The sequence below is a fragment of the Narcine bancroftii genome, chromosome 12 (genome assembly GCF_036971445.1).
Source record: "Narcine bancroftii isolate sNarBan1 chromosome 12, sNarBan1.hap1, whole genome shotgun sequence".
In the NCBI taxonomy this organism is placed as follows: Eukaryota; Metazoa; Chordata; class Chondrichthyes; order Torpediniformes; family Narcinidae; genus Narcine; species Narcine bancroftii.
The window spans coordinates 31,711,050-31,729,093 of record NC_091480.1 but is presented as its reverse complement, the minus strand read 5'-3'; the positions used below and the strand labels follow the sequence as shown (position 1 = coordinate 31,729,093).

The 18,044-nt window shown below is 37.8% G+C and overlaps 1 protein-coding gene across 3 annotated transcripts in view; it reads right to left on the bottom strand.

Moving 5' to 3' along the window:
* The window catches only part of LOC138747119 (katanin-interacting protein), a 103,157-nt gene that overhangs the window by 7,737 nt on the left and 77,376 nt on the right, over positions 1-18,044 (bottom strand). For all 3 annotated transcript variants that reach the window (XM_069906062.1, XM_069906063.1, XM_069906064.1), the window contains 6 exons: positions 16,167-16,330; positions 13,234-13,298; positions 11,882-11,992; positions 5,595-5,734; positions 3,665-3,766; positions 927-1,087 (listed from right to left, as the gene is read on the bottom strand). In XM_069906062.1, the coding sequence (XP_069762163.1) occupies positions 927-1,087; positions 3,665-3,766; positions 5,595-5,734; positions 11,882-11,992; positions 13,234-13,298; positions 16,167-16,330 (743 nt within the window). The remainder of the gene's footprint in view (positions 1-926; positions 1,088-3,664; positions 3,767-5,594; positions 5,735-11,881; positions 11,993-13,233; positions 13,299-16,166; positions 16,331-18,044) is intronic.

The window sequence follows — 18,044 nt, the reverse complement described above, 5'->3', positions numbered from 1 at the left end:
ATATATAAACGGTGTATTTTTAATGCAGGTTCTTTGTTAGGTATTGGAAGAGTGAGTCTCAGTCAATCAGAAAATTCACATAGCCAGCATCTGAGATCCTTGAAGGTGCCAGATAATGGGGAGTTAACTGTATTCGAAAGACAAATGTATTATTGCAATGTATTGCCCAATATTTCTCCTTCAAGAAACAAGAGAATCATTGATTTCGTTGTACAACTTTACCATGAAGAGCTTCTAGTCAATATACAGACATTTTTGGAAATCATTCGTCAGGGCAAATATCAGGCAAAATTTGGGACAGAACCAGCCTTTGCCATCGTTGTAGCCCCCCACCCCCCCCCACATGGCAGATTATATTGTCAATGAACAAAAACACATTTCCATTCATTTAACTTTTACACAGTCAGGTCTGGAGTGATTCAATAGTCTCAGAAGGGGCCTTGATTTAATTGGAAAGTGGTGCAGCGGGCTGGGTCAACCCCGCACACGATGGGCTGAATCGCTGTAGTGAATAGCCAGCGCAGCAGGGTACAGGGGGCTGCCCCCCCCCCCCCCCCACTGCGCAGAAGTTCTTGGCTGCAGGAGCACATTGCTAGGGAAATGGCTAGGGCTCACAGCAGCATTACGACATCACTGCCATGAGCCTGTCGCCTCCCCCTAAAAAGGAACGTGTGCGGTTTGAATAAGTGGCAGTTACTGGTTTACTTGTTTGGTGTGGACAGCATTTACTTCAGCAGCTCTGCCTTTAGTAGCGCTACAGTGGATTGATACTTTGTCATCACCCGATCAGTTTCATTCATGATCCCCTTGAATGCAGATCTAGGCTGACAAAGCAAGATTGTGGAACCATTCCAATGCAGACATGTTATAGAGAAAAATATAACAGTTAGGCAGATTAGATTTTATCCATAATGGATTCACTGTACCTTATGACTGTATTTCTCTCTTTTAATCCCATCTTCTCATCGTGAGTGAAGAGAATGGTATGATATGGAATAACAGGCTCACACGTTGGAAGGATACCTCGGGCCACTTGACTCACCATATCTAGAATTCCATTGTAGACTAATAAATCATCAACAAGTAGCTACAAAATAAAATCAAATATAAATTAAGCGTTATGACATAACACAATTTTGTACCTAACAGATCACAGTAACATTGCACAAGTTAACAAAAAAAAATTGTTCTCCTAACCAACTGTAGATCTGAATATATGAATACAATGGATTTCTGGGCAGCAGCCAGCGACCCATTCTTATTATTCATCTGTCTGTAGAGCCAGTTCTTAGCCTGTACAGATCTTTTAGTAATATCATAGAGAAACCCTTTTACTCCTTGCTGGCAAGGGGCTTCTGGTGTCTTCCAGATACACAGCTCATCCATAAGGGTGGCATGGTTGGTGTAGCGGTTAGTTCAACGCCTCTAAAGTGCCTGATCAAGATCAGGGTTTAAATCCAGCAGTCTGTCAGGAGTTTGTACGTTCTCGCCGTGTCTCCATGGGTTTTCTCTGGGGGCTCCGGTTTCCTCCCACTGTTTGAAACATACCGGGGTGTAGGTTAATTGCGTATAAATAGGGTGGCACGGACTTGTGGGCCGAAATGGCCTGTTATCATGCTGTATGAATAAATTTAAATTTTAAAAATTAAATTAAATAACAAACCCTGACTAGAAAAATCAATAGAATTAGACTAATCTGTGCCTCCAGCCTAATCTGCTGTGAGAACTCAAAAATGATGTACTTCCGAATATCACCCACAATTAGTAACAAAAAAATGAACAAATACTGATCCAGTTATTACAATTTTAAAACAAAATATTAAATATCACCAAAGAACCAAAATATGTGAACATATTTAAGAAGCTCAAAGATCTAAAAATTGTAAATGATCAATTAGATAATTAGACCAATTATAGACAAATTAATGCAGTCATTGCTCCTTTACCAAGTTTAACCTGCACGGCTTCAGGGGGCAGTTGGCATTTCTCAGGAAAATCTAGACCGTGAAGATGTTCACATTAATTATTAAGCAGAATTAAAATAATCTTCTTTCTACTTTAAGCAGTGTGAATAGATCTAAATATTTGGTTCAGATTTCCTAATTCTTAGGGAAATCCCCATTTAAAATGCTTACAGTGAAGGCAAACAGTTTCTTAAAATAATGCAATTAAATGTTTTTTTTTTAAAATGGCCATGACAAACAAGAGACTCGAGCAAGTATAATTTCCTTGAACTTTTAAACTACATTTTTTCTCATTTTGAAATTGACCATTTTAACTCCACATGTTCCCAGTTTATATTATATCTGCCGTGTTCTTGGTCACTCAGTTTGCCCTCATCTGTTTGAAGCATCTTTACATCAACCTCCCATCTAGTTCTGTATCCTCAGTAAACATGGAGGTTTGGTCCCCTCACAGTGACCAGCTGGGGCCCAGCATGCATTCCATCGGCACCCCACCAGACCATCATCAGCCAAATTGAAAGAACAAAAAAATTCTAATTCTGCTCTGTTTGATCATTAATTTTTCAATCAATATATTACACCTTCTCTCTGTGCTAATCTCATTGACCAACCTCCTGCTTGGGATCCTATCAAAAGCCTTTGGAAATTCCAGACACAACATTTCTGCCAGTTCCCTTTTGTGTATTCTTCAAGACACAGCCTTAAAAAGCTCTAGATTGGTCAAGCATGATTTTCCTTTTACAAAAGCTCTACCACCCTCAAATTCACAGGAAATATTCCAACATCTGTACATGTTTACAAGCATTCATTACATCTATAGCCAACTCTTTCAAAATTCTAGAATGTGGTTATGCGGATCAAATCCATGATATAAATCAGCTTCTCGTCTCACTAAATTCTCTACTACAATCTACGAACACATCTCCAGAATGGTCATTAGATCACTGCATTTTAATTCATCTATCTTTGCTGAGAAAGCTGTAAGTACTTAATTAGAGCATCCTTAATTTAGCCATGACATATTTCCACACTTTGAACTATTTTAGGATGCCTTTCTTTCTTTCAATGCAAGTAGTTACAGTCTTCTTCCAAGGGCAGGGGTTTCCATAAGTGGAGAACATGGGTTAAAGGTGAAAAGGGAAATATCTAAAGGAGATTTGAGGGGAACATTTTCACACAGAAGGTGGTGAGTATACAAAACAAATGCTCGAGACGTACAATCACAAGATTTACAAAGCATTTGGACAAATATATGGATAAGAAAAAAAAAGAGGGATATGGCCCAAATGCTGGAAAACAGGATTAGGGTGGATCAGAGTTTGTGATGCCACAGACAAGTCAGCCAAGGGATCTGGATGATTTTATTTTATTTTTCCAGTGATCTGAAAACCATACAAAGCTTTGATTTGAGAGATGCTCATTCGCTCTTTATAGGTAATTTAAATGGTCAAAGACAATACTCTCCATCCAATATTCTATTGTTAATTCTTCGACAAACTTCTGTATGTGACTTCTCTCCCAACTCTCCTCAATATCACTCGTAAACTCTTTGCAAGCATATTGATTCCAGTTCAGGCGAGATGCAATTTGCCCGAAAAACAATCTTCATGTGGCATCTCACAAAAATAAGCTGGGCATGGTCAAAAGGGAGCATAAAAACGGAAAGTTAGTGTACATAAAGTTGGTTAAAGGTAACTTACCCCAAATTCTTTTACTCCTCTTAGAGGGGTTTTTGAATAATTCCAGAGCTTAATCATCGACACAACCACGGGGCAATCAAAGATTATGTAGACCTGATTCACCTGAAACAGAAAGCAATTCATCACAAATTCAACAAATCTTACTGCAATTTTTATTCGTGATCAGAAAGTCATACTTCAGAGATGCTCATTGGATGTTCATCAGCGATTCACACAGCTGATTCTCCAACTCTATTCTACTCACTAACTGCAAAACGGCTTTAAATTCTTTCAAGATTCCTCTATTGTTATGAATACACATTTGTTTTCCTTTATTATTCCTGTAAAGGCACACAAAGAGGTGCCACTAGTTCAGAGCCCAACTCAAGATGAGTAACAGAAGGAAATGAGAGGCATTGAGTGTCCGTGGATCCCACGACTTCCCCTGATGGTGATGTTGTCTGAAGAGGGTACGCATTATCAGTGAGGACTCCTGCCACCCAACACACAGCATCTTTCAGCTGCTCCTGTCAGGAAAGAGATACTGGAGTATCAGAGCCAGCACCATCAGGCTGAGAAACCACTTCTTCCCACGGACAGCGAGACTGTTGAACAGCTAAATGAACTGTCAATCTATCCATTTATTAAATAATATTTATTTATTTTTATATACGTATATCTGTCCTGCATATTTATTACTTGTCTGTTTGCACTGAAGACTGGAGAACAGTTTCGTCGGGTGGTACTTGTGCAATTGCACGATAAATAAACTTGAAGGCTCTGCCTCCTGTATCCCCACAACCTCCATCTTGAAGCCTCCGCCTCCTGCGTTCCCACAATCTCCATCTTGAAGCCTCCGCCTCCTGCGTCCCCACAACCTCCATCTTGAAGCCTCCGCCTCTTGCGTCCCCACAATCCTGGCCCTCCACACCTCCCTCTGCAACTGGATTCTTAACTTCTTCATTGGAAGACCAGTCAGTGCAAATTGGAAACATCTCTTCCTCACTAACAATCTACACAGGTGCACCTCAAAGAGGCGTGCTTAGCCCATTACTTTACCTGCTCTACACCCATGATATATGGCTAGGCACAGTTCAAATGCTATCAACAAATTTGCCGATGACATCATGGACACGGGTAGAATCACAGGTGGCAATGAGGAAGTGTATGGGAGCGAATAGATCAATTAGTTAAGTGGTGTCACAACAACAACCTTGCACTCAATGTTAGAAACACTAAGGAACTGATTGTAAACTTCAGGAAGCTGAAATCTGGAGAACACAAACCAGTCCTCACGGAGGGGTTAGCAGTGGAAAGGGTAAACAACTTCAAATTCCTCAATGCCAACATCTCTGAAGATCTATCCTGGGGCCTCCATGTCAATATAATCATGAAGTAGCTTGTCAGCAGCTGTACTTCGTTACGAGTTTGAGGAGATTTGGTATGCCACGAAAGAATCTTGTACGCTTCTGAAGGTGTACCGTGAAGTTGCATCACTGTCTGGTATGAAGGTGCCAAGTAGGAAAGGCTACAGAGAGTTGTGAACTCGACCAGCACCATTATGGGCATTAGTCTTCATTCCATCAAGGACATCTACAAGACGTGGTGTCTTAATAAAGAAGCCTCTATCTTCAAGGAACATCACCACCTAGGTCATGCCCTCTTCACGCTGCTACCATCAGGAAGGACGTACAGGAGCTGGAAGACTAACACCCAATGGTATAAAAACAGCTTCCCATCTGCCATCAGATTTCTGAATGGACAATGAACCATAGACAGTACCTCACTTTCTCTTCTTTGTACCAATTTATTTTAAAAAAAGTAATTTAGAGCAATATTTGCCCTGTGATGTTGCTACAAAACGACACATTTCTTGATTCATTCATGACAATAAAATTCTGATTCTTGTTCTACAGTTAACAGAAATAAAATAATCTACTTTACCACTTACCAAATTAGGAAGTATTGGGGCTAACCACATGTGTCTGCCATCAGTTGTGTCGTTTACTCCATCAATTAATTTCTCTGGTGTTCGCACATCTCCTGAAACACTCTCCAAAACATTCACACTGTCTGGAAAAGCAGCGATATCTGAAAATAACTAGATAAGGATTAAAAAAGACAAATTCATTTACACAAAAGGTATGAATCAGCAATAATTAATTACAATTAGTTATATCAAGAAATGACAGGGATGTAGATTGTTTCAATTTGAACATTAAAATTTTTTACTTTTATGTGTTGATTACAATAGAAAGTATTTAATTGGGTACACTTTTATCAACATTATGAATGACTTATCTTTTTATGACTTGTATAGAATAGGTATTATAAGTTTTAAAGATTTATTTATTAACAATAGTCTTACTTTATTGAACAATTGGCAAGAAAATTTGCTTTACCCAAATTTCATTTTTGTAAGTATTTGCAGATTAGAAACTTTCTAATTATCTGAGTTTCCTAATGCTCCTTACCCGAATACAATTTTTAATTTATAACCTTCACAGAAAGGTTTAATATCTACTATTTATGAAATGTTGTTGAAAAGCTCCTTTAGATGAAATTTAAAAAGCATGGGAACAGGACTTAAATTTTTCAATATCTGAAGAGTAGGAATTTAATACCTCATCATTATGTGCTCATCATTCTCTCTTACAATTTAAAGTGGTCCATAGAGCTCACATGTCCAAAGATAAACTTTTTTGTATCTACCCAAATATGAGCTCTCATTGTGACAGATGTAACAATGGGAATGCTACATTAATCCATGTTTTTGACTTTTTTGAGCCTGAGAAGATACTGGATGGAGGTTTTTCAGACTTTTCAATAATTCTTGACTTAGAGAATCCTTTAGTTGCTCTTTTTGGCACTACTGGAGAGAATGGCATGACTTTAATGCCAAATAAGCATCAAATAACATCTTTTACTTCCTTTACAGCAAGAAGTGTAACACTACTTAGGTAGAAGGATGCTGCTCCGCCCACTCATGCTCAATGGTTATGTGAAATGATTTTTTGCCTTAATCTAGATAAAATCCAATGCTATGTAACTGACACAAATATGAATTTTCAAAATATGTGGGGACCATTTGTGAACTATTTTCAGAACTTATAACAATAACAATTTCAATGATCATTTTATGTTTTTTTTTGAACTTTCTTTTTTCTGAAGCAGAGTACTAACTTTTTCGCTCTACAATGCTGGCCTAGGTAGTGGGGAGAGATATTAGAAGCTGTATTATAATAAAATAGTCTATATCATTCTTCAATTTAGGGTTTAGAAGAGATTAATAACATGGGTACTGATTATAATAGCTTTGTATAGTGTTGTGTTACTTTCTGTACCTGTATTCTATATACACTATGTGTTTATGTTTTATTATGATAAAATCAATAAAAAGATTGAAAAAGAGGATTAAAAAAACAAATTCATCTGACCAAAAGTTAAGAGTCAGTAATAATTAAATACAATTAGTTATATCAAGAATTCCAAGAGATGACAGGAATGTAGATTATTTCAATTTGATTTTTTTGTTGATTACAATAGAAAGTACTTAATTGGCTATAAAGTACTTTAGCCATGCATGCACTGTATAAAGTCATTACTTGCTTTTTCTTTCAATACATTAATGTTTTATTTAAGGATCACAAATGCTAAATACTGCATAACCAATAAGGTGCTAGGAATCTATTCTGGACCAATGGTTCTTTGAGCACATTGGGTGATCCAATTCAAGCAAAGATCACCATTTTCATTTTATGCAACATTCACAAACCCCTATGAACAGAATGAGAGAGAAAAAAAAACATTTTAATTGCAAAATCTGTGATGAAGACAGCTATTTATCCAGAATAAGATTTACAGTAATTTCTCTAACAAAACTGTTGCTTGATGGTTATAACTAATGAAAATGTTCTCTAATTTCTCAGTAACCTAAATTAAGCAATATATACTTTGGACATTAAACTCCTCAACTTTGATTACTGTAAATTGCAATCTCTAGGACATGCTTGAACTCCACTTAGGATATGATAAAAAATGTGGCTGCTAGTAGCACAGTGACTGCCACAGAAGACAATAATAAAGACAAAGTAATTAAATTGACTAATGTAAGATGTGGAATGGTTAATTATAATTTTTTACATCAATTATATTTGACCCCGGAAAAGTTAAAAAAATATGGGTTTAGTAATTCGGATTCTTGTTTTAGATGTGGCTTATGTATTGGAACTTTTCTACATGCAGTTTGGAATTGTGTTAAAGTTCAATAATTTTGGCAAGGAATTAAAGTAGTTTTGGAGAAATTATATAATTTTATATTACTGTTAGATCCAACGATTTTCTGGTTGGGAAATTTGTATTCGTTAAGGGGAATGGGATTGGATAAAATTCAAATTGCTTTTGTATGTTTAGTGTTATCAGTTGCGCGTAAATGTGTTGCTAATACTTGGAAAGATGATACTGAGATTAATATATCATGTTGGCATATGAATTGAAAGTATGTATTGTTATTGAAAAAATTACTTATAATTTACATGATAATTCTTCTTCTTTTGTTAGTAAGTGGTCTCTGTATTTGAAATATATGCATTTATATACTTTGAAATGTTATTAACATTTATAATATTTTCTTTTTATATTTAATCTATATATTTTTTTGCTCCCCTTAAGGAAGTTGGCTGTAGGGATGGGACGGTGGGATGGGTATTAATGCAAAATTTTCTTTGATTATTTGTATACTGTATGTTATGTTTTTGTTATCTTTTAAATAAAGTTTGAAAAAAAACAATAATAAAACCAGTTGCAGATTTTGTCAGGTTATTAACAAATAATTACAGTTGACACCAGAGGAAAATAAAAATCGTTGTAGCATTTGCTACGTCGTGATGAAGTGAGGGAGCACAAAATCATTTTAAACCAGTTTTCAAAGGGACATGATTCCAGAATCGTTCTCTTTATTTTATTTTATCCTGAATAATTGGAAGGACGAACAAATGCAGAAGCAATCACTGTTCTCATATTGGACTACTGTTGCGCAATTAAAAAAATTAGACACGATGGTCAGAGTAGAAAAATTGATTTTCCAAACAATAATATACTGATAGATTATCAAAAGGAATTTCCATTTTGTTTGCAGTTTACCATTTTTTGCACTAACATTAATTGAATTGACTAACCTACAGCTAATTTTACGAGATCAGCTCATTTTCCCTTGCACGTTATCTAAAAGCAAATTAGATTGGATGTTGAAAATCAAAAAAAAAAATGCTGGAAATAATCGAGGCAGGTAACAATTGTGCAGAATAATGACTTCTTATTACAGTTGGGAAAAAAAAATAAAGTATTGCTATAAAGTACATTGAAAGTGAGCAAAGAAACAAAAAATAGTCCTGCAAGAGGGTGGAAAGTGGGAGAAGTGAATTACATAGAGCAAAATAACCTCTTTTACACCATTTGATCATATAATGGCGGATCTACAAGCAAAATGCCTGCTCTTGGGGTCAACTCTTTTTTGCAATCGACCAGTGGGCAGAGTTTTCCAAAGCAGAGATTACATGTTTACTGTAACAGGCAGGGAAGACCCACTCACAGGTTTAACAGCTATGGGAGCTGTCATTCCAAATTATTCAGAAACATTAACAATTCATTAAATATAAAAACTATTAAAATTGTATTGAATGGTTAAAATTATAAACTATAATTAAAAAGAATTAAATACCTTTAATCAACTCAATTTAGCATAAAGGAAATAAACACATACCATTTTCTCTCAAACACATTTTTCTTTGTTGCAATGAATTCACTGTTTGGGCAAACCAGTGCAAGCTCAAAAGCTCTCTTGCCTTACACCCCTTTACAGTCTATTTTTTCCTTCCCATATACTATGCATCTTTAATATTTGTTAGAACTCTTTTCTCCACTTCTTATGAAACATCACCAACCCAAATTGCGAACAGTATTTCTTTCTCTCCAAAAATAGTGCTCGACTGTAGTTATTTCTGATACTTTCCAATTTACTTTAAGGCACACATGACTGACAGGCCTTAAAATTATATGCAAGAGGAATTTCAGATGTCAGTACAATTAAAATTCTAAAACTGCCCAAATTATTGTCAAAGGGTTAGTTGTGATTTTAGCCCCTTTAAGTAGTCTTTAGAAAAAATGGAGCTCCAGGAGAGATACACAATGATGAAAAACCAGAAACCTAATAGGAAGGATCAGGTTATAAGTGAAGGGTGCTGAAATAAAACACTTGCTTCATTGGTGGTTTATAAAGAGCATTTCACTCCAGACAATCCATGGCACTCTTCTACAAATCAATTTTGCAATATCCTCAAAAAGGATCAATCAGTTTTAGGGCATAGCTTTTAGATCACTCAACATTGCACAGTGTCTTTATGGTATTTGTTGGCCTCTGATCACCCTGGTTAGGTTGCACTTCCAAAATTAATAATATATTGCAACTGGTGCACCCAACCTGCTGGCTATTTAACTCTTTTTTCTAGAAAAGAATGCAGATTGTGGCCTGTTGGGGTGGGTGAGGGGGGAAAATCACATCTCCACATTAAAACCTATACAGGCAGAAAATGCCTTGCTTGTGTGGAAAGTGACAACTCAGCAATTATTGCTGTAAATACAATTGCTTTTAAATGCTCTTTCATATCAAAACAGCTGGCAGCTCTGTCATGTTCATATGGAAAACAGATTGGAGGAAAGAATTTAAATTTGAGAAACCTTGGAGAAATTCACATTGAATGGATCACACATTCTGAAATTCCCTCTCCTCATCAGATTGCTTCTTAACCTCATGTAATCATTATTGAAAAAAACACTTCCCATTCCAAACATGGTTGTAAGAAAAAGCTTCGTAACATTTTGAAAGGTACTGCATAAATGCAAATTTTGTTTTGAATGTTTTTAAATGTCATGCTTGATATTTTCTTGTTTGATTTGCCATCCATGTTCCTTTTGCATCTGAGAAGAATTTAAGAGTGAATTTCTACAATAAATATTGTATATAACGCGATTTGTGTTGTAAACATGGTTGGCTTCATTTTGATACCTATATTTTAATTTTAATTGTTAAAATTTAGACTTGCAGTAATAGGCCCTTTTGGCCCACGAGTCTATGCCGCACAAATACCTCAATTAACCTAAAACCCCCGAACGCTTTGAAGGCTGGAAGGAAACCCACGCAGATATAGAGAGAACATACAAACTTCTTACAGATAGCACCAGATTTGAGCACCAGGCCTGGGGTTTGAATCCAATGTTGTCTGTAAGGAGCTTGTACGTTCTTCCGTGTCTGCATGTGTTTCCTCCAGTTTCCTCCCTCCGTTCAAAAACGTACTGGGGGTGTAGGTCAATTGGGAGGAAATGCATGCAGACATGGGGACAATATACTAACTCCTTGTAGATAACATAGGATTCGAGTCCCAGTTGTTGGTGCTTGGGCAGTACGGATTCGTGGGCCGAAAGGGCCTGTTACCGTGCCGCTGCATTAAAAAAAATTAAAATAGAGGTATCAAAATGCTTACAACATGTAGCGCATCGAATGACTCAAAGACTTGTTGACTCAAACCAAGGCTTTTATTAGCAAAAGACAGGAGCGTAGTACATCGAGGTCAACCAGTCCCTTTATGACCTGCCAGTGGGCGTGGCTACAGCTCTCAGCCAATCACTACTACTATATGTAAATATATACATTGGTGATAGTATCCTGTACTATCACACAACACAAATCACATGATGCACAGCCTTTATGTAGAAATGCATTCTTAAATTCTTTCCAGAGGGAAAATGGATAACAAGAAAATATCAAGCATGACATTTAAAAACATTCAAAACTTATATTTATGAAGTAGCTGTCAAGATCTCAGAATGTCACAAAGCTTTTTCTTACAACTATGTTCAAAATGGAAGGTGTTTTTTTTTCCAAGAAAGATTAAGTCAGGTTAGGAAACAATCCGATTAGGGAGGGAATTTCAGAATGTGTGGCTGTTGATGATGGGGTTAAAAGAGAGACTAGAAGGCCAAAGAGAGAGGAAGAAGGAGTCTAACGTAGGTTACAGAGTGCACCGTACGGATTTGAGCACTCCATTTGTTATTCATGTGGCTCTTCACTGTTTGTTAGGTCGTGCCTAATAAAGAAACTGAGTGTGGATTTAAAAGGCCGTCCTATAATCAGAATAAATAGTAGTCTTAGTATTTTTTCATTAAAGTGGCTGCAAAGGATACTATTCTCTGTCAGGTGAATTTTTTCGCCATTCTCATCATAGAGTTCCAATCCATTAAGACCAATGTAGTAGGGATCTCCCCATGTAGTCAGCAACTGTAGCTGAAAAATAACTGGAAGAATCTGCATCAAGGAACAGAACTCAGTGCAAGTTTGGACAAATTCATAGATAACCACAAATACTTCAAATCAACAGGAAAATGTAAGCTTCATTTTCCACAAGAGCATCTTCATATTTCAAGAAAATTACTAAAAAGAAAGACCTGTCTCAGGCAGTACTAAAATATTGAACACCTGCATCATCTTGAAATGGAAAAACAACTCACAAAGGATTAGTGATATTATTCACACAACACATTAAGGGCAATGCTACGTGCACCTACAACTGAATGGGCACCATGGGAATACAAGGAATCAATTATTAAATTAATTATGCCATTACTAACCACTAAAGCTACTGGACGTCCAGTCCAAACTGAAATTCCCCTTCTTCTCATCTAGTTATGGGTGAAGACTGATCTACAACACACCAGGGTCTGGTAGAGACAGACGCTAAAATTCCACCAGGTATGCACTGGACACCAGTTCATTTTTCAAGGCAGAGGTATATCAAAGATGTGTTCTCAAATTCATAACTCATGTGCTTGAAAGCAAAATGTCCTTGAATCTGCTCATTTAAGAACTCGTATTTTGCTCATTATTTATTACTGTATATTTATGCATCTGTATTTGCTCAGTCAGCTTGCTTGCAGTTTCAACCTTTGAATACAGTTTCTGGCCTGCAGAAAAAGAACCTAGTGTCGTATGTGATGTCATGTATGTACTCTGACAACAAACTTGAATTTTGACACAATTGGCTAGCACACAGGTAATAACATTTAAACTTAAATGTGTTTAAATAATTGCTTCAGCAGAATATGCCAGCTGTTGGTATTTCATGTAACAAGGCCAGAACAACTGATGGAATTTTAATCAACTTAAATAGCGTCAGAAGTAATTTAGAGTTATTAAAGGACTACATAAGAAATAGACCTGAGTGAAATTCAATTGATTACTGATTTCTGAACCTACAGGTCATTATGCTCTGGGATATAAATAAAATGTCATTAATGTTTTTAATCAGATGCAAGGGGTGTAAAATGTATTTTCCCAATACTGGGGAGCGCCTGAGGCAATTTGAAACAGGGTAAATTATACACAATGGGTGCAATTACTTGTTCTGTAGATTGTAATTATTTGACCTACTGGGTTTGTGTCTGTGTTTCATCTTGATGAAAGTGTTGTAGGAACTTAAGCCCTTTTGTTAATTGAATAATTCACATATTATCAAAACTTTCTGAAGCTGAGAGGATACAGCCACACGGCATGAGTGGAGCTTCATAGTCCATACTGGCCTGTTCTATCTTCCCACGATGGTTTCTATCGTATATAGAAAATAAAGACAAGTCACTATGAATATTAAGGACACTAAAGACAATCTTTGAGGTCAGCAGAAAAATTTAATTTGCCTTTTGTGTTAACGGTACCATATATCTAGATTGTATACTCACTAAACTACTTATTTTTTTTGTTTAGTATCAGGCAAATATGTATCAAAATTAACAAGAGGGGGGAAGGGAAGTTGCATAACTGGTCAGGGTTGGTATCACAGCTATAGGAAGGGAGGACACTGCAGAGGGAGTGTCCACTGAGTCAGTGTGGATGGAAGTCATAATAGGAAGGGAGCCATCACTGTGGTGGGAGTGGTCTACAGGCCCCTAAATAGCCCTCGGTATTCGGAAGAGCAGATAAGCAGGCAGATTTTGGAATGGTGCAGGGAAATATAGAGTTGTAGGAATGGGTGATTTCAACTTCCCTAATATTGACTGGCATCTGCTGACTGCAGAAAGGATAGATGGGGTTGATTTTGTCAGGTGTGCACTAGAAGGATTCCTGACGCAGTACGTAGGCCAGCCAAACAGAGGAGAGAGCACACTGGATCTGGTTCTGAGGAATGAACCTGGTCAGGTGGTGGACCTCTCGGTGGGGGAACATTTTGGGGAGAGTGACCACAACTGCCTTAGCTTTAGCAAAGCTATGGAAAAGGATTTAAAAAAAAACTGGGGAAGGGCTAATTATGAAGGGATGAGGCAGGAACTAGCAAGAATAAATTGGAAGCAGTTGGTGAAAGCACAGAAGTAATATGAAGGAAGTTTAGGGACCACTTGTGCAGGGATCAAGATAAGTTTGTCTCACGGCTTCAAGGGAAAAATGGTAGGAAAAGGGAACCGTGGCTGACGAAATAGGTCAGGCAACTAGTCAAGAGGAAGAAGAAAACATACGTTAGATATAGGAAGCAGGAAGGACTCATAAGAAGTATATTGTAGCCAGGAAGGAGCTTAAGAAAGGTCATAGGAGAGCTTGAAGGGGGCATGAGAAGGCCATGTCATGTAGGATTAAGGAGAACCCCAAGGTGTTCTATGCGTATGTGAAGAACAGAGGGATGACGAGAATGAAGGTGGGACCACTAAAGGATAAAGGAGCCAACATGTGCCTGGAGGCAGAGGAGATTGGGGAGGTCCTAAATAAATACTTTGCATCAGTATTCAAAAGAGAAAAGAACCTTGGTCATGAAGAAGTGGAAATTGAACAGGTCTGTGAGCTGGACAATGTGGAGATAAAGGAAGTGTTGGATCTTCTTAAAAACATCAAGATTGATAAGTCCCCGGGGCCAGATGCGATCTACCAGAGGCTGCTGAGGGAAATGAGAGAAGAGAGAGCTGGGGCAGTGGTCTACATGGATTTTAGCAAGGTATTTGACAAGGTCCCCCATGAGAGATTCATCTAGAAAGTCATGAGGCATGAGATCAGTGGCACCTGGGCTTTATGGATAAAAAATTGGTTTGTAGGAGAAAGCAGAGAGTAGTAATGGAAGGACACTATTTTACCTGGAGGTCGGTGATTAGTGAAGTGGCACAACAGTATGTTTTTGGACCCCTGCTCTTTGTGGTTTCTATAATAAATGACCTGGATGAAGAGACGGAAAGATGGTTCAGTAAGTTTGTGGATGATATGAAGGTTGGAGGAATTGTGGATGGAGCTGAAGATTGTTGAAGGTTACAAGAAGATTATAGAGAGGATGCAGAGTTGGGAAGGAAAATGGCAGATGGATTTCAATCTAGATAAGTGTGAGGTGATGTATTTTGGAAGGACACAGCAGAAGACTGAGTATATTCATTATTTAAGAGTGTGGATGAACCTTAGGGTTCAAATTCATACATCCTTCAATGTCGCCACATAGGTTGACAATATAGTTAAGAAGGTCATGGGATGCTGGAATTCATTAATAGGGTGATTGAATTCAGTAGAGAGTTCATGTTGCAACTCTACAAATCTCTGGTGAGACCACACTTAGAATATTATGCTCATTTCTGTTCATCTCATTATAGGAAGGATGTGGAAGTTATGGAGAGGGTGCAGAGGAAATTTACCAGGATGTTGCCTGGATTTGGAAACAAGTCTTATGAGGCAAGATTAGCAGAGTTGGAACTTTTTATTTTGGATGGTTGAAGGATGAGAGGAGTCTTGATAGAGGACTACAAGATTATGAGAGGCATAGATAGCATTAACAGCCAGCGCCTGTTTCCCAGGGTAGGATTAGCAAATACCAGAGGACACATGTATGAAGTTAAGGGAGAGAAGTTTAGGGGAGACATCAGGGAAACTTTTATTTATGCAGATTTGTGGGTGTCTGGAATGCCTTGCCAGGAATGGTGGTGGAAGCTGAAATATTGGGGGGATTTAAGAGACTCTTAGACACATAGATGAAAGAAAAATAGAGGTTATGGGGTAGGGAGGGGTAGGTATTTTTTCAGAGAGGAATATATGGGTTGGCACAACATCGAGGCCTGAAAGGCCTGTTCTGTGCTGTTCTTTTATTAAAAAAACCCTGCAAATAAATGACATTAATATCTGGAAATGTTCATTTCTGCTTAAAAGAGTGAGGTGTTGGTAAAAATAATAAAGCAATTCTTCAAAATGGTCAACTTAACAGTTTCAAAATCAATTAGATCAATAAAAACAAACCATATCCCAAACCCATGTATTTGTTGTCTTAGATTTCATACAAATAATTTTGAAAAAGGCAATTTTTTCTGCAAGCTTTATGTTTAAGTGATCAATAATTGTAGAACAAGAGTTGCAAGAAATTCAGAGTTGCATTTACAGCCTTAAACCATTTTATTAGCTTTATAAAAAGGAATTAAATTTTCATTAAATGAAGAGAAATATAAATAAGAATTTTCTGACCTAATTTGATGATTTGGTGCTGCTTCACTATTCTTCTGGAGATAATCTATGAAGAGAATTTCCTGAGCAAAGTCAAAATGACATTTGCCTGGACCTTTTCGAACGAGGTAGCCCTCTGGTGGTGAAATACGGTATCCATCAATGGTGATGTGAACAACCTTTGCCTAGTCAAAGGGTAGATTGAATTTAAAACAATAGCCCATGCACAAAACTTTCCATCACATTAAAGCTCTGTTTATCTTGGACTAGGGCAACAAGTGGACGAGGATTGTGACATCCTGATTAGCATGACCCTGCACCAAGGCAGGGAATGTTTCTAGCATTCAAAAACATGCATAATTATAATTAATTCAAACCATTAAAACAAGGTGCAAAATTCAAGCACAAAAATATATTAAAATATTTATTCTCATTTATGTAAACAACTAAGCTTTAATTTTGTCACTCATATCTGTTCCTGTCAGTTTAAATAAGCAGAGACACCAATCGTGGACCAGGATGAACATAAGAACTAGGAGCAGGAGTCGGCTGTCTGCCCTGTTGAGCCTGCTCTGCCATTCAATTCAATTATGGCTGATCTGATGATAGAGGCTCATCTCCATCCAGCTACTTCTTCCCCATAATGCTCAGACACTGTAAAAATCTACCCAACCTTGTCTGAAATATAATTACTGAGCTAGTAGACTCAATGGCAGTGAATTCCACAGATTTACCACCCTCTGGGAAAAGCAGTTCCTGCTCATCAACTCTACTACCCTGAACCGTGAGGCTACGTCCCCTAGTTCTCAGCTCCCCCACCAATGGGAGTGATGAGGAATTGCCACTGGATTCCAAGGCTATGAGCAACTTTCAAACTGCTCTTGCATGCACATTTCAAATTGTTTATTATTGTGGAGGGAAATGTCAGCAATTCTGCCCAAGACTTTTCCTCAGTATCCAGGCGGACACTTTCACTGTTCTAAGCACACGGACTTATTCTGATGAAGAAACATTAGGGGTTGAGCATTTTTAAGGAGAAATGTAGAGCAAATTAAAAACAATTAGCTGGAGGAACTCAGCATGTCATGCAGCCATCAGTGGGAGAAAAAGAATGGTCGATGATTTAGGTTAGAACCCATTATCAAGACTGAAAGCGTAGAGGAGATATGAAGACATGGAATGAGGGGTTGAACAGGGACCAGTAGGGGGTTGATGAACCAGGGAGGATTAAAGGATGAAAGACAGATGGGCAGTTGGCTGGGAGTTTATTGGCAGATACCAGACAAAGGGAGAGGGAGGCAAAAGAGAAAAAAAGGGAGTCAGTTGGATGAAGAAGATTCATGTAGATTGGGTTGGAGACAGCGAGATGGGTACCGAGTGGAGACAAGCACTACTAATGCAGGAATCTGTTAAGTAAAAAAGGTGGGAATTAAAGTTATTAGGGAAGAGACATAAGACAAATGGAACTGAGGAGGGGGGGAGGATCTTGCAGGTGGAAAAGGGAAAGGGAGATGAGAATGGGTGGGTGAGGGGCTGTGTGGGAAAGGGGAAGAACACGAGGTGCTCTGACAAACACCAAGTGAAATTGAAAAATTTAGCATATGTATCATTAGGCTACAGATTGCTTAGGCAGAATATGTGTTGTTCCTCTATTATACATTGGGCTTCATTGTTGCAATGGTGAAAGGCAAGGATGGACAGGTTTGTGTGGGAATGGGCAGAAGAGTTGAAAGGTCATGCAACTGGGAGGTCAGATTTGCTATTGCAGACAGAGCCCAGAAGCTCTTCAAAACGATCCCTAAGTGTGTGCTTGGTTCCACATAGAGGATTGAAATGTATTTCAGAACATTCTGAGAAGCAAATGAGAACTTAACAAAGGCTTTACCGTCGTTTTTCAAT